Here is a 15,909-nt window from a genome sequence, read left to right on the forward strand (position 1 = left end):
AATAGCTCTACTTTATCAGCCAACTCTCAGAATAACAATGATCAAACTGTAACAGAATAGATACTGCCTGAGAAGTTTCATGTATCAGGTCATACAAATTTAGGGACTAAAATTTATTCTTTTAAAAGTAGAATTTATTTTGAAACAAATTGTGGTTTGGTGTTTAATTCTCTATATAATCTAACATGTACATTGAGACTGACAGTTCATGAGTTTTCTAAATCCAAAATTTTCCAATCAATCATTCATTGCAATTCAACACATTTATAAATCTTAAAGAATAACAAAAAAAGTTTAGCAAAAAGTTCAGTTTTTGAACAAAAAAATCTGAGTGAATTGATTGTTTGTGTGTGAACAAGGGTCTTACTATCCTTTCTAGCAATGAAATTAATGAACAACAAACAAGAACAACAAATAAAACAACACAATGAGCCTAGCTTCTTGTAAAGGTAAAAGATTCAGATAGTCCTCTCTGTGCTGTTACATGACCACATCATGGATATTAATGGTGGTAGTAGCAATACATATCATTGCTCTAAGTGTCCTCCGAAGTGTTCACAACACTGTCCTTAATTATATCATTACCAGATAGAGATACCATGAAGAGAATTAGTATAGCAAAGAAAAGTTGACAAAGAAAATATAATGATCCAGCTGAAAAGCAAACACTGAAATGATATTTAAATTAATTTTCAAAATAATGAAACTGATATTATGTACCTATTAGTGCAATATAAGAGTGTATAAAGAAAATCACTTAAAAGTCAAATGATTGCCGGGCAGTGGTGGCGCACGCCTTTAATCCCAGCACTCGGGAGGCAGAGCCAGGCGGATCTCTGTGAGTTCGAGGCCAGCCTGGGCTACCAAGTGAGTTCCAGGAAAGGCGCAAAGCTACACAGAGAAACCCTGTCTCGAAAAACCAAAAAAAAAAAAAAAAAAAAAAAAAGTCAAATGATTAAGGAGCTATGCTCATTTCTTTCATCTGATCATTTGAAATAGGAAAAGAATTTACTTAAAAATCACTGTGCCTTATGCTATAAAGACAAAAGGTAAAATGTACTGCTTCCAAGCATTTCTTTCTACTAAGAGGATAAAGATACTTTTATAGCTACCCCTAGTGAAACAGCTACATCTATAGGCAACCATGATAAAGTGTGCCCAGTTTCTGTTTTTGCCCCTAGGAGCTGAGGACCAAACCAAAAGCTTTGTGGCTGCTTACTGAGCTAACTACACAACCCTAGGCCTAAATTCGTAATCATAAAAAAAAAAAAAAGAATCTGTTTTCCAAGTCTTTTACCTTTTAGAAAAATAGTATAGAGCTGAAAAAGCATTTCTTGTAAAAAAAAAAAAAAAAAGGCAAGAATATATATTTATTTGTAAATTCCACAAAGCTTTTTGACTTCTTAGGCATTTGTTCAAAACGTTTTCATGAACTCCTGAGATTTACTCTAAAATAAAATTAAAGGGCAAATTTCAGTGGATTTTTATTATATTATTTTGTTTTCTTCAATTTGAAATAGCTGGTAAGACTTTTTTCAAAGATATTTTAATACAGTTTCTTTCCCCTTTAAAGTTTTATATTTTGTTCTATAAATACATAAACAATAGCCAAGTGTGGTTGGCACACACCTTTAATCCAGCACTGGAGAGGCAGAGGCGGCAGATCTCTGTGAGTTTGAGGACAGCCTTGTCTACAAAGCATGTTCCAGGACAGTCAGGTCTGTTACAGAAAGAAACCCCATCTTGAAAAGCCAAAGAGAAAAAGGCTATTTTAACTCACTACCCAAGAAAGTCCCTAAGATGTTAACAGAGCATTTTTAGACTCAATGAACTCAGGTTCACTATGAATCCTCTGAGCATTCAATCATTCAATGACTATGAGGAATTCTCCATTATTTTACAATGCCAGCTTTAGGATGTAAACCACATGGAATACTATTATAACTCCCAACTGTCAATAACTTTAGAAGGCAATTCTAAATTTATAATACAACCTCCAAGTATTTTTAAAACAAGATTTTCTTACTAACCCTTATTTCTACACTAGCTTCAAACAGCTGAAGTTAGGTTCTGTGGGATTTGTAGGTCTTAGCAAGTGATGTTCTGTTCATCTGGTATGGCAGAATGCTGACATTAAAGGAGGTTCTTTTCCTATCCCTTGAGGGCTATCAGTGACTCATTTTCTAATATCCAGAAATTCCTATGAAACCTAGCCCACTGGGACTGGGCACAGCTCAGGCAGTGAGCACTACATGCATGAGTCCCTGGGTTTGAACTCTGGTACCATCAAGGGAAGGGAGAAAAGCTGAGTCACTCAAATCAAGACACTTCATTTTTTTCACATATAATACTTTCAAATCCAATAATACTGATGAGAGAATGAAAGAAATGATGAACTAGTGAGAAGAAATGCTACTTGAAAATGCTTGGATATTTTTCAGATGATAAAACAAAAAATCTACAGATGAACAATGGTATTCAGAAGATATTCCAAGAAAGACAAAAAAAGCTCTTCCATCTCTCTTTTCCCCAGACCCTTATTAAACACAAATTCACCCTGTCCTCACCATCTTAAAGAAGGCAGGTATCCTTTGAAAAACAGACAGGTGTGGTGATACAGCTGGCAATCCTAGCTTCTGGGAAGCAGGGACAGGCAAATCAACCAAACTCAAAGGTCAGGCAGCCTAAGCTACTCAATAAACTCCCGGAAAATGAAAGACCCTAACTCAAAGTAAAAGAAAGGGGAATGGTACCTGAGGAATAACACTCAAAGTTGTGCATGCTCATGCACACGTACACAGAAATAGAAACCTAAATCCCAATATTGTCTCCCCACAGAAGAGATTAAGACAGAGAGTTGACCCAAAATAAATCAATAAACGGTGAACCGAGCATAGTGATTATGCCTGTATCCCACCACTCAGGAGACACAGAAGATACTCTAAGTCCAAGAACAGCCTGATCTACATAGGGAGCTTCCTGCCAGCCAGGGTTACACAGTGAGTCTGTCTCAAAAAATAAAATGAAATAAATAAAAGTATGCACCTATATGAAGATGTACAAATAAACTTTTTTTAGTTACTGGTAACAACTTTTGTTTTCAGTTCATCTTGTTATTGTTATGGCTAACTAGCAAGTAAAGAAATTACATTCATCTTTGAGGTTAAACGTGAAAGAAAAAATGTAGCATCAACAGAACAGGAAATACAATAAAACAGAAAATCTAAAACCTTAAGTTATCCATCTTTATACAAAACAGTAGTTTCCTAATGAAAACTATATTACCAATGTCTAGACACCAACAACAGGAGGTAACACCACAGAACAAATGCAGGGTTACAGAAGTCTGCAGGAAGTTACTTCCATTAGGAGAGAACACAAACTATGATAACGTAACTGGAAATCTTGCAAAGCAGTATCAATATTCACCTTACTCACTGACTCCATCATTAACACTTAATAATAAAAAATGGAAAAGGTACTTGTTAAAGTCGAGAGTAAACATAATTGCTTAAAATACATGTAAAGACATACTTTTATTACGTAAAGATGTATTAAAGGAAAGTCATTTACTAAAAATAGATCAGAACTAAAATCAAAATGGAAACTATTTTGAGCAAAGGCAAAAGCACTGTTTTCTATTGCCTCTGCCCAGACAGAATGTTAGTCAGAAAGCCATAGAAAACAGAAAATAGTATTTTGCTATAATACTGCATGTTCCAATATGCAAAATGAAAAACTTCTCGTGAATTCAGAAATTTTTAAAACAAATACATGCCCTTCCTTTAACATCTTCTTGGAGGACTTTACCGTTTTGTGCCCATTCTGGCAGGCGACATGCAGTGCTGTCTGCCCCATCGCATCCTCAACATCCACGTCACTGACATGCTGCACGAGGTCATGGAGTAGCTCTGTCCTCCCGTTCACAGCCAGCCAGTGTATCTGCGAAGCCATTTCGTTATTAGCATTTGTTTGGTGGTGTTTCCTTAAAAGTATACATAAACAATACTATTTCTCTGCTGAGCGAAATATTCAAAAAAGATACTGTAATAACATTTTCCTGCTTTTAAATGAGAAAAACAAATGCAAGAAAACAGTGGCTATACCACCATGTATTACAAAAATCAAGAATCAAAGGACTCAAAACAGTAAGTATCCTCAGCTTAGATCACCAAATACTCTGCTTCTTGGAAGATACCGGCCTCTAAACATAGCTGCTGTTAGAAAAAACAGGTTAGTACTCTTTCTTTTCCAGAAGAAAATGGACATTCAAATAAAACACACTTCCTGTAGTTATAAACAGCAAATATATCCTACACTAATAAAATATGTAAGAATAATTTTTAAAAAGAACTATAAAATACCTGAAGCACTGAGAGACAATGTTAACTTTCCAATTAGGAAGAATGGAGGATGCTGCGGATCAGACCTGTAACTGCAGCACTGATAGGAAGATCAGGAATTCAAAACCAGCCTTAGCCACACAGTAAATCAGGGCTAGCCTAAATCACAAGGCACCCGGTATCAAGAACATGCCTTTAATCACAGCACTGGGAAAGCAGAGACAGATGGATCTCTGAGTTCCACGCCAGCATGGTCTACACAGTGAGTTCCAGGACAGCCAGGGCTACACAGAGAAACCCTGTCTCAAAAAAGGAAAGAAAGAAACCCTGTCTCAAAAAGGACTGCTCTAGTTTGCTTTTCTGTTGCTGTAATAAAACACTGATCTAAACCAACGTGCAATACAAAGGGTTTATTTGGCTTACAGTTCCACATCACAGTGCATCACTGAAGGAAGTCAGGACAGGAACCCAAGCAGAAAAACGTGGAGGCAGGAACTCAAGCATAGACCATGGAGGACCACTGCTTACTAGCCTGCTTCCCCAGGCTTGCTCATCTACCTTTCCTATACAGCCCAGGTCTATCTACCACAGTGGGTTGGGTCCTCCACATCAATCACTAATTAAGAAAATGCTGGACCCCATCTGCACACAAAGAAATACAGGCAACTGAGTAAAGCTGGGGGCAACAGAGGTAGTCTTCCCTAGGGAAGAGCACATCAAGCAACACGTAGTCCAATGCCAAATGGTGAGCCCTAAAAACATGCATACAAGTGACATTCTAAGGACTGAACAGGTGTGTGCGTGTGCACACACGCACACACGCACACACACACACACACAGAGGCAGGCTATTTCTAATGCTATCTGTGCTTCTTAGGTTTTGTCAACTTGACACAAATCAGAATTGCCTGGCAAGATATAACCTCAGTTAAGGATTTACCTCCATCACACTGAACTGTAGGCACTGTTTCCTTTTTTTTTTTCTAAGATTAAAATTTAAAATGTGTGCCATTCACATAGGGGCCACTCCAGAGAGATCCAATGTCTCTGTTCTCAGTTGACACTGTACTCATATACACACATAATTTTTTTAATCCTTTTTAAAAAGAATAATGCCTCCTCTGACATGTTCACAGTCCAATCTGATGGAGGAAAATCCTTACTGGGGGTTCTTCTCGCCGTGTGACTCTGATTTGTGTCAAGATGACAAAGACTGAGCCACACAGAAATTAACATTATGGCTCATATTAAACTCCTGCTTGGCATATACAGGCTCCAAGTTCAATACTCAGAACTAAAAACTGGGATGTGGAGCAGACAATTTCAGACTAGGTATTATATGTAGTTTTCACTTGGGTTTTTTTTTCCCCATTACAAATACTTTAAAGTGCAGACTGATTACATATCTATCAGCTTTAACACAACTCCACTAAAATAACAGTAAAAGAGCAGTTTTAAAGGAACCTGTCCATCCAGACAAGGGACAAACAGAAGTTTTGGGAATCTGGAAAGCATGTATTACATTTTATCTTGCCAGATAATATTTATTGTTGTGTCAGAACAAAAAACAGAATCCTAAGCAAGCAAGAGCAAAGCTAAGAAGGCATGTGAGGAGGCTAGAGAGGGGGCTCAGTAGTTAAGATCACACGCTTCTGCAGAGTACCTAGGTTCAGTTCTGAGCACCCACACAATAGCTCACAAGCATCTGAAAACCAAGTTCCAATGGATCTAATGCCCTTTTCTGGCCTCCAGAACGGACCAGAAATACACAGAGATAAAACATTCATACATATAAAATGAAAACTAATAAATTTTTAAAGATTTTTTTTAAAGAAGGCATGTGACTTAGACGACAGAACCCCTAAAAGGGTCCATCCAGAATTGGTAGTAGGTAGTATAGGCCTCTTGAAATAGATGGAACTAATACATCAGTTGAAAATATGTTTAATAAAACTTCAGACTCTCAGATCTCTACCACTTACCAACTTGACATGGACAGGAAAAGTCCCTCATTAATCTCACAGACTATTAAAAAAGAGAGTTAAAATCTAAGAAATCTATTGTAGATGTAACCATCTTATTAAATAAGAAACACAGAGCCAAATGCAGAGTTAAAAGCCCAAGAGGTCAGAGCAGTAGCTAAGAGCTGAGACTTAAAACCGCCTTCTTACCCTTCCTGCCGCTGCCGTCCTTCCCCTCAGAAAGAGGCCTACTTCCTGTGTGTCTGTCTTTTTATTGACTTTCTGTTCTACCTTCTCATTGGTTGTAAACCCAACCACATGACCGCCTGGTCAATGCCTGTCTATACAGACCTCCAGGTCTTCCATGGTTGCTATTGAAATTAAAGGTGTGTGTCTCCATGCTGGCTGTATCCTTGAACAGACAGAGATCTGCCTGTCATGTGATCGGGATTAAAGGTATGTGCCACCGCCCGGCTCTTGCTATGTCTTGCTATTAGCTCTGACCCCCAGGTAACTTTATTTATTAACATACAAATAAAATCACATTTCAGTACAAATAAAATTTCACCATAATATATAAATTATAGACTAAGTACATGGAGCCAAGAACACATGACACACTTTATAAGGGAGATTAAATACAAGTTTACAGCCTAAATACTGATTGAGACTCCGGAACATTCTTCCCTGCCAGCACCCAGTGTGCGAACACCTTCCTGATAGTATCTCTGAGGAAAGTGACCAGCTCAGAGTTAACAGGCTAAGGAAAGCAGCACCAAGGGAAGGTCCTACTGCAAACCCCAACCCATTCCCGGTACTGAAGCCACTGAAACAAACAGGTATGCAGACAAGGCTTTCAAACTGCTTTCCCATGCATCTAATTTGAAAGACAACATATAAAACAGCACAAATAAAACCTAAAGGGGAAGGGGAAAAAATGGAATTATGAATATCAAAAAACTTACTTTAATACTCTCAGAGAGAAAACATACTGACTGTACCCTTAAAAACAAGAATGGTATTACTAATTTTTTAAAAGTGTACAAAAAAAAAAAACTTTCAGAAATCAATATTGTGGCAGGGACATGCAACCTCAAAAGGCGATTCAAAGGGATATGTTAAAGAAGTCTCCCACAAAGCTTGCAGAAAGAAATGGAGAAACAATAGAAACAGTAGTACTGGACTGAAATTGACCCTCTGAGAGATCTGCTATCCAAACAGTGAGAGTTAGAGACAGGGATGAGGAAATCGTCAAAGTCCCCAAACCTACACAAAAAGACAAGTGTAGTGGCACACGTTTGTAATCCCAGCACTCCTATGGGAGGCAGAGACAGCAAATCGGAAGCTCACAAGCAAGCTGCCTTGGCAAACGCTGTAAAGCAGCAAAAACAAGAAAGATGCTGCCTCAAAAGGTAGAGGGCAAGAACCAATTCCCAAAGTGTCCTCTAACCTCTACATGTATGTCATAGTATATGTGTGCCTATACTCACACATATAAAACATACATACATGTGTGTACACCGAAATATCATAAATTTAATATTGTAATCTTGCAGAAATCTAAATTAAAAACAGTAGCACTTAGAAACGCCCTGAAGAAAATGAAACACTTTATTATGTGCTTAACAAGGCACACACAAAGTCCCTGTGCTTAGCAATATAAAATGCGAATGAAAGAAAGCAAAGACCTAGACAAGTAAGTACAATAGTTTAATGTAATTAAATGTAATTAATGTACAATGTAATTCCAATCATATCCTGGCAAGTGCTTCTGTAGGTACAAACCAGAATAAGTAATGTAATCTTCACACACACACAAGATGGGAAGAATTACTCTTCTAGTATTAAGACTTACTACATACATACAATAACAGTAATAATAACATACCTACAATAATAAAAATCAAGGCTGTGTAGTACAGGCAGAGAAGCATATGCATACATATAATAATAATAATAGTAATAGTAATAATATGCCTACAATAATAAGAATCAAGTCTGTATAGTATGGTATGGGCAGAAAAATGTATACATACATACAATAATAATAACAACATATCTACAATAATAAGAAGCAAGGCCATGTGGTACTGGCAGAGAAACATATGCATACATATAATAATAATAATAATAACAATAACAACAACAACATACCTATAATAATAAGAACCAAGGTTGTGTGGTACAGGAAGAGAAGCATATGCATACATCAACACAACTAATACATAGCCTAGAAAGGACTACACAAATATACCCAGCTGAATTTTTGAGGAAGACACAAAACCAATTTCATAAAGGAATAAATACATAAAGTTTGTTTGTTTGTGATACAGGGTTTCTCTGTGTAGTCCTGACTGGCCTGGAACTCACTCTGTAGACCAGGCTGGCTTGAACTCAGAGATAAGACTCAACTCTGCCTCTAGAGTGCAATTAAAAGTGGAATTAAAGGCATGACCCACCACACCTGGCTATAAATACACAGATAAATTATAGATAAGACTATAACCTTTCAACAAACAGTACTAGTGGAACAGAACACTCACAGGCAAAAACAGTGAGCCTCAACCTAAGCTTTGCATTTCATAACAACATTAAATGAAACTGCAGATGTAGAAAAAAGTACAACTAGTAATACTTTCAGGGAGAAAAACAGAAAACTTTCAATATTTAGGGCTAGATAAAGAGTTCCTAAAATTGTTATCAAAAGCATGATGTATAAATTGAAAAACCTGTCAAAATTAAAATCTTTTACTCCTGGGCTGGAGAAATGGCTTAGAGGTTAAGAGCACCGGCTGCTCTTCCAGAGATTCTGAGTTCAATTCCCAGTAACCACATGGAGGCTCATAACCATCTATGAGACCTATGGCCCTCTTCTGGTGTGCAGACATGCATGCAGACAGAATACTGTATACATAATAAATAAATAAGTCTTTTAGGGAAAAAAGAAAAAAAAAAGAAAGAAAGCTTACTTCCCAAGTTACCCTGTTAAACCAGCGTGACATCACACACCTGTCATCTCAGTACCTGGGAGGCTGAGGCAGGAATTGAGTTTTAGGGCAGTCTACTATATGATGAGACTGTCTATAAAAAAAAAAAAAAAAAAAAAAAAAAAAAAAAAAAAAAAAAAAAAAAAAAAAAAAACCCTCTGTTAAGTATTTGGAAGAACAAACTAAAGATTTGGAGAAAATACTTGCAAACCACATATCTAATAAGGCACTACTCTCAGGGATGGAGAGATGGCTCAGTGGTTATTCCAGAGGTCCCAGGTTCAATTCCCAGCACACACATGACAGCTCACAACTGTCTCTAACTCAAGTTCCAGGGGATCCAATGCCCTCTTCTGACCTCAGTGGACCGTGCATGCGTGTGGTACACAAACAAACATGAGAAACAGGCAAGCAAAATACCCATACATATAAAATAATAAAATAAAAGTCGTTTTTAAAATAAATAAAGCACTTCACATAAGAGATACATACATGAGAAACAGGTCTATGAAAAGATACTCAGCACTGGCAGTGGCACAACCTCCATAGCCAACAGTTAGGTACTGTGCTTTCAAAGCACGAAACCCAGCATCTTCATTCCTAAGCATTTATCCTGAAGAAATACAACCTATACATTACCACATGTTTATATCAGCTTTATTGATAACAGCCCAAACCCAAAGGACTCAGATGTCTTTTAACAGGTGAGAAGGCTGCAGGGCAGCATAAGCAACATGCAATTCTATCTAGCATTATAAAGGAAAAAACTCTTGACATACACAACAGCCAGATGAATTTCCAGGGAATAAACACAAACTGAGCCAAGCCTGAAAGCTTCAATACAGCAGGATCTGTTTAATTAACATCCTTGAAATGGCAGACGTTTAGAAACAGAAGGTGATCAATGGTTGCCAATGGCTGATCGTGGTGAGTGAAGGAGATGGAGAGAGAGGTGGGGAAAGAGCAGCACAACTATTTTTGTGGACTACAAATCTTCAAACTACGACTATGGTGGTAAACCCATGAACACACAGGTAAGAATACCACATAGAACACAATGCAAATGAAACTGGAGAAATCTCAATAAGATGGACTGTATCAGTATCCTGGTTACAGCACCATACTATATAGTTTTATAAAATGTTCAGGAAAACTGGTAAAAATGTGCAAAGGCTTTCTACATATTACCTACTACCGATCTAACAGTCTACAATTACCTCAATATTTTAAAGGCAATTATCAACCACAGAACAAAATGCTATGCAAGGAAAAAAAGTAACTACAGCAAATTCTTAGCATAGATATGAACCATATTCAGTCAAAGCTAGATTTTGAAAAGTGAACTAAAATTACAATGACTATATTGGAAGGCCATGAAAAGTGTGCTTATACATGAAGAAATAAGCGGAAAGACAGGGGAAAGAAAGAATAAATTCATCTCTAAATGTTAAGTGGCGATGTCTAAAAACAAAAAGATTACTACCATGCATTGTTCAAATACAGAGACACATAACTTCTAAATCTACTAAAAGAGCTGAAAGAATTTCCTAAGGAGACAGGAAATTTAAGAGACCTTGTGAGAGGCCTTGCAAAATCATTTTAGTTATATGCATCACTATTTTTTTTAAATAAAAGACTTAAAAATGTTTCTATTCTATCTTCCTTAAAGTTCAAGAATGAAGAAAAGTTGGCAGATATAAAATTATGCCATTAAAATGATAGAAGTAGACATTTTAAGCTTGCCTCAATTGACTGTCCTAGAAAAAGATCTATGTCAGCTCTAGGGTTTTATAACTCTATGGTATATACCGCATCTTTAAGCATTCTGTATTCTGAATGCAACCTTACCTTATGAGAAGATGCTATTATACTGCTAATACATACAAATCTGGATTTTCACAGGAATTACAGATTCTGTTCATGATTGAACCCATTCTAAACTAAGCCACTAACATAATACTTCAAATCTCAGGGAGGCTTTCTCTTATGCCACAATTAAAAAAAAAAGAAAAAGATGTAATAAAAGCCAGGCATGTTAGGACACACTTGAAATCCCAGCATAAAGGAGCTGAGGCACACCTGCTATGTCTTCAAAACAGCTGCTCAATGATCACATTATTATTTTTTTTTTTTTGGTTTTTCGAGACAGGGTTTCTCTGTGTAGCTTTGCGCCTTTCCTGGGACTCACTTGGTAGCCCAGGCTGGCCTCGAACTCACAGAGATCCGCCTGGCTCTGCCTCCTGAGTGCTGGGATTAAAGGCGTGTGCCACCACCGCCCGGCTGACATTATTTTATCTCTACTTCAAAAACAAATACTACTCAAATAAATTATAATTATTTGATTAAAATTTTGTGATTTTTTTAACAATCCCTTCAGGAGTATCCAATATCACTTCCCAGTATATAAATCAAAAGTATTCTAACTTATTTTTGCATGAAAAATGATAACAGCACAATGGATTTTAAAAACCACTGGTTTAAAAACAATAAAACAACCTGAAAGGATACGGATGCTGAGTTCAGGATATATAGAGTGAACTCTCATTCCCTTTATTACCTAAAAACACATGGAAAATAGCTCTTGTATAATGAACGGGCAATCTTTTTTTTTCCTGCTTTCTTTTTCACTTCTTGAGACAGGGTTTCTCTACGTAATCCTGGCTGTCATCCTGGAACTTCCTATGTAGACAAGACTGGCCTCAAACTAGAACTCACGGAGCTCTAACTGCCTCTGTCTCTGCCTCCCAAGTGCTGGGATTAAAGGTGTGTGCCACCACCAGCCCAGCTGGTTGAACAGAAAAACTCCCTTGAAAGTCACTGACAGAAAGTACAGGAATACAGCTTCAAAATGAATGGAAGTTATAAATTTAGAGACGAGATGAACATGGTGAATATTACTTTTCTGAATGAACTCATTATATACCTCACAAGCACTTTACAGAAGTAACCCACAGAAACACTTGTACTATAATTTGCATTAACAGCACATCACCATTATTTGCTAGAGTATTTTTTTAAGTCTCAGATAAAATTGATAGCACATACTGCTGTAAGGCCTTCATTATTACAAATGTTGACATCCGCACTGTACTCCAGTAATTTACTCATGCATTTCTTCTGTCTGAAAAGAAAAAAAGACAGTAACAGATAACTAAGATGAGAAATGTATAAATGACAACTATTTCACTGAATTATTATATACTATATTCAGCCAATATTAGATTACAACTACCAATATTAAATAATATCTCTATCCACAATTTCAAACTATGGCTCCAATATGTAAATGAATACTATTTTGAAATAAAATAGAAAACTGTCTCTATGACCCAAATGACAGATTAAAGAAACAATACAATCTGTTTTTCATTTCATTTGGGACAAAGTTATCATCCAAACTTCTGAGGAATTGCTAGTCTTGACTAAATAAATCAAATTATTAGAAATTTCTAGCGCTGACTAACTAAATGGAGTAACAATCTTCATTTGAAATATAAGAAGATATATAATGGACAAAGCAAAATACCACACTGTTGTATCCCTACTTTCTTGACTGTAAAATGTTTAAAATACTAAGACAAATTATAAACACAAAACCAGGCTGGGGGTATAATATGGTGGTAAAGCATTTGCTTAGGATGTTTGAGACCCTGGGTTTGATCCCCAGTAAGATTAAAAACATAATCAGAGTATTGGTAAAACGGAAATATATGTACCCCTCTCTACCCACATTTTTTAAAAATGTTATGTGGTAAAATATATCTAATATAAAATTTATCATCTTAACCATTTTTGTTTGATGTACTGATTGATTCTTTGTACAGATCTATATGGTATTTAATTATTGTAGCATCATCTAAGGTTGATAAATATTCTGTTATCTGTCATCAGTTGATGGGCACTTGGCTACTTCCACATCTTACCATTATACATAATGTTGATATAAATATAACAAAAAAAAATTTTGGACTTGCTTTTGATTCTTTAAGTAGATATGGCCACGAAAAGGCTAGAGCACACAGCAATTCTACATTTACATCTCTGAGGCACTATCACAGCAGCTCCGCCATTTTACATCGCTGACATGGGTTCCAATTTCTCCACAGCCTAGCCAATGTCTTGTTTTACGGTTGTGTTCTTTGATAGTCATCATTTTATAATGGAGCTGGTACAATGCTTTGCTTTATGGTGTATTTTTTTATAGTTATCATTTTATAGTGGAGCTGGTAGCTCATTAGTTCAACATTTCCTAACTACTGATGCTAAGCATCTTCTCATGTACTCAATGATCTTTGTGTGTCCTTGAATAGATGTCTATTCAAATAAGTCTTCTGTGCTTCTGAACAACCTACCCACTTCATCTTGCTCATAAAACTCCTGTGTAACTTGATCCATTCCTAGTTACTATCTAATATTTATCTTAAATTCACCTTCATTAATAATACCTGCTCAAGATTCCCATGAACTAGAAGGAACCGCATACTTTCTAAGACTCATTTTCTACATATCCCTCACATGGCAATCCACTTACAAGACAGACAGATAACTGATATATATTAAGTAGTGAATTGAGGAGCTATGATATAATCCATGACATGAAGTTATTTATAATCTAATTGACTAAGTCATAATATAGTATATCATGTATGTGTTATATGATGTATACAGTATTATCATACAGTAGTATACCAAACACAGTATATAGCATATAACAAATATTTACTCAACTAGTTCAACAATTTTTTTGTGTCATGGATTATATAACTGTTTAATCACATTAGTGCCAAACATAGCCAGTGATGCAGAAATTTTTAATAAAACTTTATCAATTGATTATTAATAAACATTCAACCTGAGAGTAAATAGCTAGTACTGCAAAACAACTACTTTTCTCATTTTTATTCTTGCTCTTGAAACAAGGTTAAATCTCATTTAAAAATCTGCATTATACTCAAAGAAATGAAAAATAAAGCTGTGAATAAATGTTCACATTTATTCTTACTTACAAATTTTATCTAAAACAGTTATTAATGATCTTAGAAATTCATAATAAACATAATCATAAGAAACACATCTGACAGCTCTATTAAGTGACTAATACCCAGTCCTAACTGATACATATGCAAAACCTCTACAGAAGACCAGAACATTTGCTGGGTGATAGTGCCTTCCATATATAACAAGGAAGCTACATCTATGACCTATCAACAATATGGTTGCCTAAACAAGACCAGCATAGTGCCAACATCAATTGACAAGACAATGTGGAAGGGAAATTCCACACAGTCTCACCCCAAATGAAATTGTCACTGCATGCTGAGGGAAAGAGAACCAGCCCCCTAAAGGGATGAATTCCCACACAGACCACAAGTGGTCAGCACTGAACAAACACACATACAACAAAGCAAAATGAACTCAGTAAAACAAAACTTCCTTACAGCCTGATTCAGTTCTAGTTACTATTATATACATGTATGTATATTAGTATTATACATACACATATATACATGTAACAATAATAACTAAAAGATCATGAACTTGGTAAGGGGACGGGGAGGAGTTGGAGGGAAAGAGGAGGGACGGGAATGATGATGATATAGTGCTCATGTATGAAATCCTCTAAATAATAAAACTGTTGTGGGATAATCTTTTTGTACACTGTGAAGATGGGTCTCTGCCAAAGCACCTTCTGATTGGTTTAATAAAGAGCTGAATGACCAATAGCTAGGCAGAAGAGGATAGGAGAGACTTTCGGGCAAAGATAAGAACTTTCTGGGAAGGAATCAGAGGGGCAGAGATTCGCTGGGGAGACGCAGAGGAAGTCAAATATACACTATATTAAGAAGAGGTAAGCCGGGCGGTGGTGGCGCACGCCTTTAATCCCAGCACTCGGGAGGCAGAGCCAGGCGGATCTCTGTGAGTTCGAGGCCAGCCTGGGCTACCAAGTGAGTTCCAGGAAAAGGTGCAAAGCTACACAGAGAAACCCTGTCTTGAAAAACCAAAAAAAAAAAAAAAAAAAAGAAGAGGTAATGAGCCACCTAGCAGAACATACATTAACATAAACAAGTTAATTTAAAAGAGCTAGCTTTGAACAAGCGTAAGCTACGGCCAAGCTTTCATAATTAATAAGTTTCCGTATCATTATTTGGGAGCTGGCGGTCCAAAGAAAGGCCGACTATAATTATTCAATTTTAAAAACAATATTCTGTTCTAAATGTACGTTTGTGACTGTGTCCATCCAGATGGCATTTTAAAACCTATTCAGAATCCAACGTAGACCATTGGCATAGCTCCAAAATAAGCAGTTGGGTGGAAACAGACCTGAGAAAGCATTTAAAGCAGGCTGGTTGAAGAAAAGTAACTGTAGCTGGAAGTTTTTATGGTGATATTTTATTTGTATTAAAATGTTACTTGTAGGTTAATAAATAAAGTTGCCTGGGGGTCAGAGCTATAAGGAAGCCATAGGAAAGCAGGGCAGTGGTGGCGTACTCTTGTAATCTCAGCACTTGGTAGGCAGAGCTGGGTAAGTCTCTGTGTGTTCAGGGATACAGCCATTATTGGATACACATGCCTTTAATCAATACCAATCATGGAAAACCTGGAGGCCTATACAGACAG

General features: G+C 36.6%; 1 protein-coding gene across 4 annotated transcripts in view; it reads right to left on the minus strand.

The window, feature by feature from the left end:
* Nucleotides 1–15,909, minus strand: part of Hace1 (HECT domain and ankyrin repeat containing E3 ubiquitin protein ligase 1) — a 111,508-nt gene that overhangs the window by 81,596 nt on the left and 14,003 nt on the right. For 2 of the 4 annotated variants that reach the window (XM_052751389.1, XM_052751387.1), the window contains exons 5-6: nt 12,337–12,412; nt 3,811–3,942 (exon numbers count right to left, since the gene is read on the minus strand). In XM_052751389.1, coding sequence (XP_052607349.1) covers nt 3,811–3,942; nt 12,337–12,412 — 208 coding nt within the window. Of the gene's footprint in view, nt 1–3,810; nt 3,943–12,336; nt 12,413–15,909 lie in introns of those variants that run through there. The other 2 variants (XM_052751388.1, XM_052751390.1) reach the window with 2 other exon arrangements.

The sequence above is a fragment of the Peromyscus californicus genome, unplaced genomic scaffold, assembly GCF_007827085.1.
Source record: "Peromyscus californicus insignis strain IS unplaced genomic scaffold, ASM782708v3 Scaffold_22__1_contigs__length_63687245, whole genome shotgun sequence".
NCBI lineage: Eukaryota > Metazoa > Chordata > Mammalia > Rodentia > Cricetidae > Peromyscus > Peromyscus californicus.